Source organism: Phocoena phocoena, chromosome 6 (genome assembly GCF_963924675.1).
Source record: "Phocoena phocoena chromosome 6, mPhoPho1.1, whole genome shotgun sequence".
In the NCBI taxonomy this organism is placed as follows: domain Eukaryota; kingdom Metazoa; phylum Chordata; class Mammalia; order Artiodactyla; family Phocoenidae; genus Phocoena; species Phocoena phocoena.
In genome coordinates, this window is record NC_089224.1 from 11636890 (window position 1) to 11646198 (window position 9309).

The following is a 9309-nucleotide window of genomic DNA, read 5'->3' on the forward strand; positions in this document are numbered from 1 at the left end:
CGTTAATATGTTTACAGTGAGATGTGAGATTATTTACAGTAGTAGGAAAGATGATGGTAATAAATAGCCTCACGTTGTTCAGATCAGACTTGCTACCACATGAAGACAGGTCGGATTTTACTGCCCCAAAATTATGAAAACAAACGAAACCCTCGGTTTTGGATAAATGAACTATGTATCAACTAAGATGATATCTGGGATGGGGAATGGAACAAGGAAAGGTGAAGAGGCACTTACATTTCCTGTTCTACCTTATTCTGTTCATTTGAATATATTCATAATAAGAATGCATTTATGTTACCGGTTGTCAAATTAAAACCCATATGTAAAATTAAAAATGAGGAAAGATGCCTCAGAGAGTACAGAAAAGCCCAGAGGTGCAAAGAGCAACCCCAAGTCTGGGAACTGCCCCAGAAGCTCCTGGAAACATTCAATAAATATTTCCTGAAACAGCACACAGCATATGAGTAGGAAGTTCTGGTTCTCAAATACTCTTTCTGTATTGGCTGGTCACTTGTTTCTCGTGCTCAGAAAACGTTCACTGAGAATTGCATATGGCAAGCACCTCAAGTTCTAGGGTAAACATTTTTGAAAGAAACTGACACTTTAATCTTTCCAAGGGTTCAGTCAGTCCAGTGGTGCCAGGCAGACCATCCACGAGGCTGGGTGAGAAGGTATTAAATGAAGCACACGATGACTGTCTACATGTCAGATCTGGATCTCAAGGAACCATCCTGGTTCTTCCAGATCATGCCAGCCTCAGTTGCCAAGGCACCACCATCTCCAGCAAGCACACCCTCAGCGGCCTCTGCTCTGGAGGACCACAGATGAGACTGGAGCTCCCTCTCCCTGCTTCCCCTGTGTGATGCTGGAGGAATCTGCATCCCTCTGTTTCACCCCAGGTATTCAACCATCTCTCCACTGCTGGAGTTCAGCACAGCCACTGGTCCCCGCACCACCTTGTCCTCAGGCAGGCATTGACAGATGTCTGGGCCCTCACCCCCTAATCCACTCTCAGCTTCAACACCAGCCTCACAGGCTTCCTCTGTCCTCGGCTGGGCCCTGCAGCCTGGATTCTTCATCTTCATCTTCGTCTTCCATGCCAGTGACCCTGCAAACTCCTAGCTCAAGAAGGTCTCGTCTGCTTCCGTTCCAGTCTCCACCGGGCTTCACCATCTCTCCACACTGTTCCCCCCTCCAGCTGCCAAACTCTCAAATCTTAAACTGGGAGCGGTGGCCTCTTTCCTCTTGCCAATGTACTTGATCCATCACCGCAGCTGATGGTGAGCAACAATTATTTTACTACATCTCCACCCCAACTCAACTCAGAGTCGACTGCTGTCAAATTAGGTACCTGCTCAGCCTGACCTTCGCGTGGTGCTACAATGCAGGCCCAGCCAACTTCCTCACTTCCCTCTCATGCCTTCCCTCCTGTCTGGCTAGGCTGGAATATTCAGTGTTTTGTGAACTCTCCTTGCTTTCCACCTCCCAGCCTTTGCTCACCTGGGAAGTCCTCCCTTCACATCTCTCCTCATCAGCATCCTATCAGTCTTCTCAGGGTCTGCCTCTGGTTCCTGATTCCCCCTGATCCGACCTAATCTCTCCCTCCTTTGAAGCAACTAAGAACTCTGTACCTTTCGTGGCACTGCCTTCATTTTGAACTATGGCATCTGTGGATGTCTGAGTTTTTATACCAGATAGCAAGCAAGTTGGAAATGCCCAGTGCAAGGTAGGCCCTTGAGGCTCACTGTCTGAATTCACACCTTCATGGTTAGTTCACAGACTCCATAGGCTGATAAGGTCAGAGTCACAGACTCTGACCTCCTGGGGTCAGCTAGGTTTGCTATAACCTGTTTATGGCTTCTGGGAACAATCGTGACCGTGGTCACAGGGAGAATGTGTGAGTCAGTGTCGCACTAGGTGAACGAAATATGCCCAAAACACTCTGAATGTGCATGAGACTTTAATAAATAAAAAGATGTATCAGGAACACAGTTACCCACCCACCTTACACGTCATCTAATCTAACTAGCACAAAAATTTCTGGGGGAGGTGTTTTATTATTTTAAGACTAACACTAAGGTCTCAGTTGAGTTGACTAAGTCAGGTTAAGCAAGGTCACCCAACGCTAAGTGTTAGAATTGAGATTTTAACCTGGGTCTGACTCAGAGACCAGTGCTCTTTGAAATTCCCCACATCTGTAAACTTGTACACTTGTGACCTGTGTACTCACAAATATACTCTCAAGTATATTCACTGGTATACTCACAAGTATACTTGTGACTTATATATTCACAGGTCATGTTCACTCCCACATTGACGACGTCACAGGTACAAACATATCTCATATTGTAGCTTACTCTCTTTTTATGTCTTTTAAAAAAAATAAAATTTATGGGCCCCAAAAAAATAAAGTGAAACAACACCGTGGTTAAAAGAGCTTCCAGGAAATGCAATCAAAACCATAGTGAGGGCTTCCCTGGTGGCGCAGTGGTTGAGAGTCTGCCTGCCGATGCAGGGGACGCGGGTTCGTGCCCTGGTCTGGGAGGATCCCACATGTGGAGCGGCTGGGCCGCTGAGCCTGCGCGTCTGGAGCCTGTGCTCCGCAATGGGAGAGGCCACAACAGTGAGAGGCCCGCATAACGCAAAAAAAAAAAAAACCATAGTGAGATATCACTTCATATCTGTTAGAATGGCTATTATCAAAAAGACAAGCAATAATGTGTGTTGGCAAGGATGTGGAGAAAGGGAAACCTTTGTACAGCGCCGACTGGAATGTAAATTGATGCAGCCAGAGGGATATTTTGGTATATTTCTTCCAGGCATTTTCAACATGTAGCTTTTTTCCATAGTTGAAAAATAGTTTTTCCGTAGTTTCCATGTTGTATAAATAGTTGTACACTCTGGTGGGTTAGTTTTTTTGCACTTATTATAACAGATATTTTCTGATGTCACTGAAATCTCTTCCTGAACGTCACGTTTACTGGTGATGCTTCCTTGTCTATCATTTTCCAGTGCTTAGGCTTTGGGGGCGTTTCTGGTTTGCTGTTATAATGTGCAGAGCACAGGACTTTTTTCTCTAGAAACCTCAGCTTAGGTCTTTAAGATCCATTCCATTACAGAGAAGTAAGCGGGCAGCAGTCAGCTCGGGGAGCAATTTCTCTTACTTTAAGAAAAGCTTTCCCTGGTGGCGCAGTGGTTGAGCGTCCGCCTGCCGATGCAGGGGTCGCGGGTTCGTGCCCCGGTCCGGGAAGATCCCACATGCTGCGGGGCGGCTGGGCCTGTGAGCCATGGCCGCCGAGTCTGCGCGTCCGGAGTCTGCGCGTCCGGAGTCTGCGCGTTCGGAGCCTGTGCTCCGCAACGGGAGAGGCCACAACAGTGAGAGAGTCCCACGTACCACGCACAAAAAAAGAAAAGCTTTCAATATAAAGGTCAATTTTGGAGTCCTTAGAGAGATTTAAATAATCAGCATTCAGAAAGACAGTGGATCTAGTTACACACACTGGTACTTTAGGGTCGAATAATTGTTTTAACCTTTCACCTAGCGCTCTCGCCCTACAGCAATCTGAAACCAGGGCTGGGAGTCCCGAAAGGCAACTTCTCCAAGGGGTCGCGCCCCTGCCGCCCGGACACACCCGCGCAGGCTTCTGAGTGCGGGCAGCGGCCCGGGTCCCCTTACCTGGGCAGCGCCAGCTCCTCCTCCGCACGGTCCCAGGAGCTGGCGAGCGAGGGCAGCGCCAGGACCCCGTCCAGGCCGAACACGGCAGCACGCAGCGCCATGACTGCCTGCACCTCAGCCTTCCACCCAGGTACAGACCGCTGCGAGGAGATGGACGAAGGCCGGGGCGCGGGACCACAGCGGCGAGCCGACGGGGCCTCCCAAGTCGAGTTCGGCCCAGCCCAAGCCCCCTGTCCTGGCCCCGGCTCCGCCCCTGCCCCGGCTTCCGCCCCGCCCTCTGTTCTGGCCCCGGCGCCCCCAACCCCCTTGCCCTAGCCTCCGCCTCGCCCCCTGTCCCGGACTTGACCACGCCCCACACCCGCCCCGCCCCCTGTTCTGGCCCCGGCCCCCCTCAGCCCCTTGCCCTGGCCCCCCTCACCCCTTTGCCCTGGCCTCCGCCTCGCCCCTTGTCCCGGATTTGACCACGCCCCACCTCCGCCCCAGCCCCTTGTCCTGGTGCCGCCGGCGTTAACCGGGCCTCCCTTGATGTACCCGCACTCACGGCGGCCTGGGCTCCATCTTCACCGCCTCCCGGCGCCTGGACCCGCCCGGAGAGAAGGGGGGCCTAGAAAGAGCCAGAGGCCACAGACCCTTGAGAGAGAGAGAGAGAGCGAGAGATGCCCAAAGTTTCTTCATTAAATATTTGGATCCTCTATATTCGTTTTGGTTGTCATATCTAGTAAAGTAATAGCTTTGTTGCCCTTCTTTTCTAGATTCTGTACATACAGTTACAGGTCTGTAACTATCCTGACCATGAGCCTCTAGTCACACTCTTCTTTGTCAAAGCAAAATGTATTTCTAGAATAAAATATCATGCTCCAGGTATTGTATGCCAACCCAGAAGACGTCCATCCCAGTCTCTTGTGAAATGAAGTTTAGAAGGAATAAATGTGAACTATGATTACCCCTTTGTACAGCCTTCTTATACTAATGCTGCCTAAAAATGTTTGAGCTTTGTTTTAAACCACACTCTTGGCTCATTTGTGTTTCTGGAAAACCTAAGCCTTAGGAGTGTCCGAGCTGTGCTTGCAAATGGGTTGTTGGACTCTTTGTGCCTTTGTAGTCAGCTCCATGAATTAAAATATACTCCTGGCCTGATGTTCCAACTTGCCATGAGCACAGCTCAGGACACAGGTGCCGAAGACCTCCCTCCCTCCTTCACAGTGTCATCTGTGAATTTATCCAAGATATTTTCCCCCTTTAGCTAGAAGAATGTTGTAAGAGATAGATACCCTGCTGAAATCAAGAAATACTTGATCTACCAACCATCAATCTGATCGACAAGAGAAATGAGTCTGCCTTGGGGTGTCTTGTTCTAGTGAACCAGGACCACGCTTGCTTCTCTTGCTTTATAACCTCTTCTGGGATTGTGCCTGAGACAGTTAGTGTTTTCTGAGATCCACTCCTGAGAAGCAGGAAGTAATTAACAACCCCAAATGTTGTAGAAATAACTGAAAAAAAAAATTCGATATTGCACTTGGATGACACTGGGTGACCTGTTTCAGAACACGTTCAGTGGAGTTTTTGGAGATAGACGCTAGATTACCCTAGATTTGAAGACTGAGCCAGAGTTAAAGTGAATACATACAGTAGTCGCTCAAGAAGTTGGTGATCTCAAAAGTAAAATGAGTTAAAAAAAAAAAAAAAGAAAGCAAATGGCAGCATGCTTATGTAGTATGAAACCACTTAAGTTGAAATCTCCAGTTTAGACTTCCCTTTACCTCCACACTTGCATATACAATTTCTTAGTCAGCACCTCCTCATGAATATCTCATAGGTTATCTCAAATTTCTCATGACTGAAACAGAACTCTGGCTGCATTCCCACCTCCCAAGCCTGCTCCTGGTCTTACTAAAGGGCCTTCCCTTACCAGTTGCTCAATTCAAAGAACTTGGACCCCTGGTTTCCAGCTAACCCCTGTGTCCTTGAACTCAGTCCCAGTGGTGGCCAGCTGATTGGGGCAGAGGTGACAGCTTCCACATCGGTGGTGGTGTTTTTCTGGGAGACTTTCTTAAAGGCCCAGTCTGAGGCTCACTACGCCATTCTTTTCAAAGATTCTGCAGGTTCCTAATTTCCTGTATTCAATCTCTCCCTATTTAAATTAACTAGAGTGATTTCTCTTGCCTGGCGGGTGCAGTACTGTTTAGGAATACATGTATATGTTTGTAAAATGTAGCAAAGTGAAGAGAAAGGACACACCGACCGAACTGGATTTTATAAATCCCCCTTAAAAAAAAAAAAAAAAGAAACTTAGAATAGGAGACTCCCCTTTAGATGGAAATCATCTTTGGTGAAGAGGAAATCATGGAGCTGTCTTATGGACCTTTGTTTATTCCTGGGCTGTAAACTATAACACCTGGTGAGCTACAGCGCTTCCTGGATGGATTGCTTAGGCAAAGGTTAGAGGTCTCCACTGCATTTTACTGTGCTCTGCTCTTTGTCATGGGTCATTGTCCCGCTATGCTTTCTGCCACCCAAGGTACGGGAAGATGAGAGCTCACTCAGCTGGGCTATGGAAAAGGGATATCTTTTTGAAATGTACATCCTAACCCTTATGTCTGCTAATTTGAATATTTATAAAATTTGTTTTAGGTGATAGCACAGATTCATAAAACATGGCTAATGTAGTAGGGAAAATTCAGAAGTTACATCTGCTCTCAGTCACTAAATTTGTATTGAACTCATTACACTGAACTCATTAGATTTCGTGTTGGATTCCCTGCCCCTGCTACCCCTTTCCCACCTCCTGCTAGGCCTTGGTTTTCCAATGCACTCTGTTTAATTCCTAGTGGTTGAAAGAGAGGTTCACACCGCTGTTTCTCCTGCTGTAGGTGTTTGAATCAAGCTTAAAGTTGTCTCAAGCTGTTTTCTAAACCCACATTCCACCTGAAGCTTTGTCTTTCTTTCGTGCAGCAAATGAATTTCTTTTATTCATTCAACAAATATGTATGGAGCACCTGCTATGTGCCACGTGCTTTCTTGGCAATTGGGATTCATTGGTAAATAAAACACAAAAATTAGAGATGACCAAGAAGTTTCCATTTTAGTGGAATGATGAATTCAAGGAGTTGCCAGTTGTATGTGGGACAATGAGAAAAATGAGACAGGGAATATTCATAGTGGCTACTCGTCGTGTTTCTTCTTTGTCATTGTTTTGGCTGCCAACACCTATAACCTCTTGCTACATTTGGAAAATCCTGCCCCGTAGTGGACATCTATCATTCAGAGATGCACAATGTCCTTCAAACATCGCTCTAATTTAATATCTCACATTTTGAGTTTTACCTTCTTAAGGTAGCCTCCACAAACACCACGTTAGCTGGGCTCCCTTAACACTGATCACGTGACATGAGCTCTGCCAGTCACGTGAGAGTTGGGTATGGGAATGAGCGAACTGAAGCAACAGCTGTGTGCGCTGGAACTTTCTTCCAGCCACAGCAGTAGCAGAGGCATCTAGTTTTGATCTTGGAGAGACAGCAGGGGCTAGAGGTCATAGGCAAAGTGGCCCTGACTCTTTTCCCCGTTTGAAAGCTAGAATGTTTCAAGGAGGCAAAAACTGTAAAAACAGGTCCAAAGTTTATTATTAGAGACAGAGCACAACCTGTGGGAGAGCCCACAGAGAAGCAGTTTGTTTATTTAAGACAGAAGCAAGGCAGAAATACACACCCAGAGAACAGTGCTGGAGTCCTGAATGAGGAGGCAGTAAGGAGGTGATTTAAATCACTTATATAGGGCAGTCCTTCCAGGTCTTTGTTTACACTTGGCCAATTATCTTGTTTCTTTTTTCACTCTTGACTGGTCCCAGGACACTCCCCAACATGCATGCACAACTTTTTGTTAAGGTGGATCCCACTGCAGAGGCCTGTGGGTGCATGTCCACACTTATTATGCAGTGGCATCCCCTCCCTTTCTGACCCACAAGGAGCCTTCCTGCGCATGTGCAGTCAGGGAAGTTTTCCTGACCTCAGGAGTGGCCGTCTTATCTCTTTATTTCAGCGGAGCTCAGCTTCTGCCACTAGCTTTGTCCTTGGAGTGTCTGGGTGAGAACAAAGCTTCGATTTTACTGCCCTTGACAAACACCAGCTGTCCAGCCCAGGGGACCATCTATCTCCTCTCTCAGATTCTCTGGGGAGGCTGAGACAGAGCTTCTCCAGTCTAGCTCTGGCTGTGCATGGTGCCAATGGGGTGACACAGTGATGGCTTTGTTAAAATTGTACCTGGTGTGGTTTGCTGTCACTGCATTGTTCTTGGCTGTGTGGTTTCCACACCCGCTTCTCTTGTCCTCCCTGAGATTCTGTGAGTTATCAGTATCCTATAATAAGACGCTTTCTGCTTATAAGACTGAGAGAAATGTCTGTTGTTGCAAAGAAGAACCCTGTAAGACGTAGCCACCTTATGAATCTTAGAAGGAAGAGCCACTCTGACCGTAGAATCCAAAAATGCTAAGGGTGAAGTTCTCAGGTGAAGGCCTGTGAGCTTAGCTCAGCAAATCAGACGCACCCAGTCCAGACTTTACAGCAGGGGCTGGTGAGGTGAGCAGGGCAAGACGAGAAAGGTTTTGGTTGGCAGTTTCGGGGCGGCAGCAGCAGCCGGGGTCCCCAGCTGGCAGGGACGGAGCAGGCCCTGTGACCCTCTGCTTTCGGTGGCAATAGTTCCAGCCCTATAGTTGACACTCATAGTGCGAGCACTTCAGCAATAGGGTCCAACTCTAACTTTTACAATGACGAAGGCTGTGCCTGCCTTTTCTTCCTTACTTTGTTAATCTATTTTATTTTCTGCCCACTCCATTACTTTATATGCAGTATGCTTTTGATGGACTTTATGGTTAATTCCATAAGAAACAGAATTTCAAGATGAGGTCGTGTCAGGATTAGAGCAAGAAAGTGCATTGTCTAGAGAGGCAAGACTTGGAGCTAACTGGAGTAACTGACGAGATGTAAGACTTTGTCCCTTTGGGGTTACGATGTGCTCTTTTGTGTCTGTGAGGAATGGCTGTCTTGTGTTAGTGTTCTAACTATGTTTTCTTAGATTCACTATTGGTCGGTTTGGCATCCATTACAAACCAGGCAACTAATGGCCAAAGTTGTTTACATCTTCCCAGTGATCCAGCCTTCATGGGAGTACAGACATCATATTACAAACCCTCCAGCCAATCTCAAGTCCACACCCCCGGCCCTCTCTTTTACCTCTCTCTCACACTGGGCCAATATTTCCCCTGCAGTGAATCACCCCAGGGCCAGGTCCTGAACCACTGGAGACCACCCCTATACCCACAGCCCACAAAAATGATTCAAACTATCCAGTCCTAGGCTGCTGACCCTGTCCTGCCTTACCTTCCCTACAGAAACTCCAATACATTCTCTGGGCCATGTTTTCTCCTTTGCCCTTCCTGCCCTCTGTGTGGCCCATGTGCTTCCCCGTGTGGCCCTACGTGACATGCCATGATTCCTGCTTCTGGGGATCTGTGAGTATAAACTTCTTCCTCTGTGACAATCATTCCCGTGTCTGCATGTCTTACCATACCTGATTGAAACAAATCCTGGGTACACATTTTAGAACAGAATGTGTAGGTGTAAACATTTTTTTCAAAG

At 47.4% G+C, this 9309-nt stretch overlaps 1 protein-coding gene across 3 annotated transcripts in view; it reads right to left on the reverse strand.

The window, feature by feature from the left end:
* EPHX2 (epoxide hydrolase 2) overlaps positions 1-3794 on the reverse strand; it is a 57633-nt gene extending 53839 nt beyond the window's left edge. For 2 of the 3 annotated variants that reach the window (XM_065879373.1, XM_065879371.1), the window contains exon 1: positions 3680-3780. In XM_065879373.1, the coding sequence (XP_065735445.1) occupies positions 3680-3780 (101 nt within the window). Of the gene's footprint in view, positions 1-3679 lie in introns of all 3 variants that reach the window. The other variant, XM_065879370.1, reaches the window with a different exon arrangement.
* Between the last annotated feature and the right edge of the window lie 5515 nt (positions 3795-9309).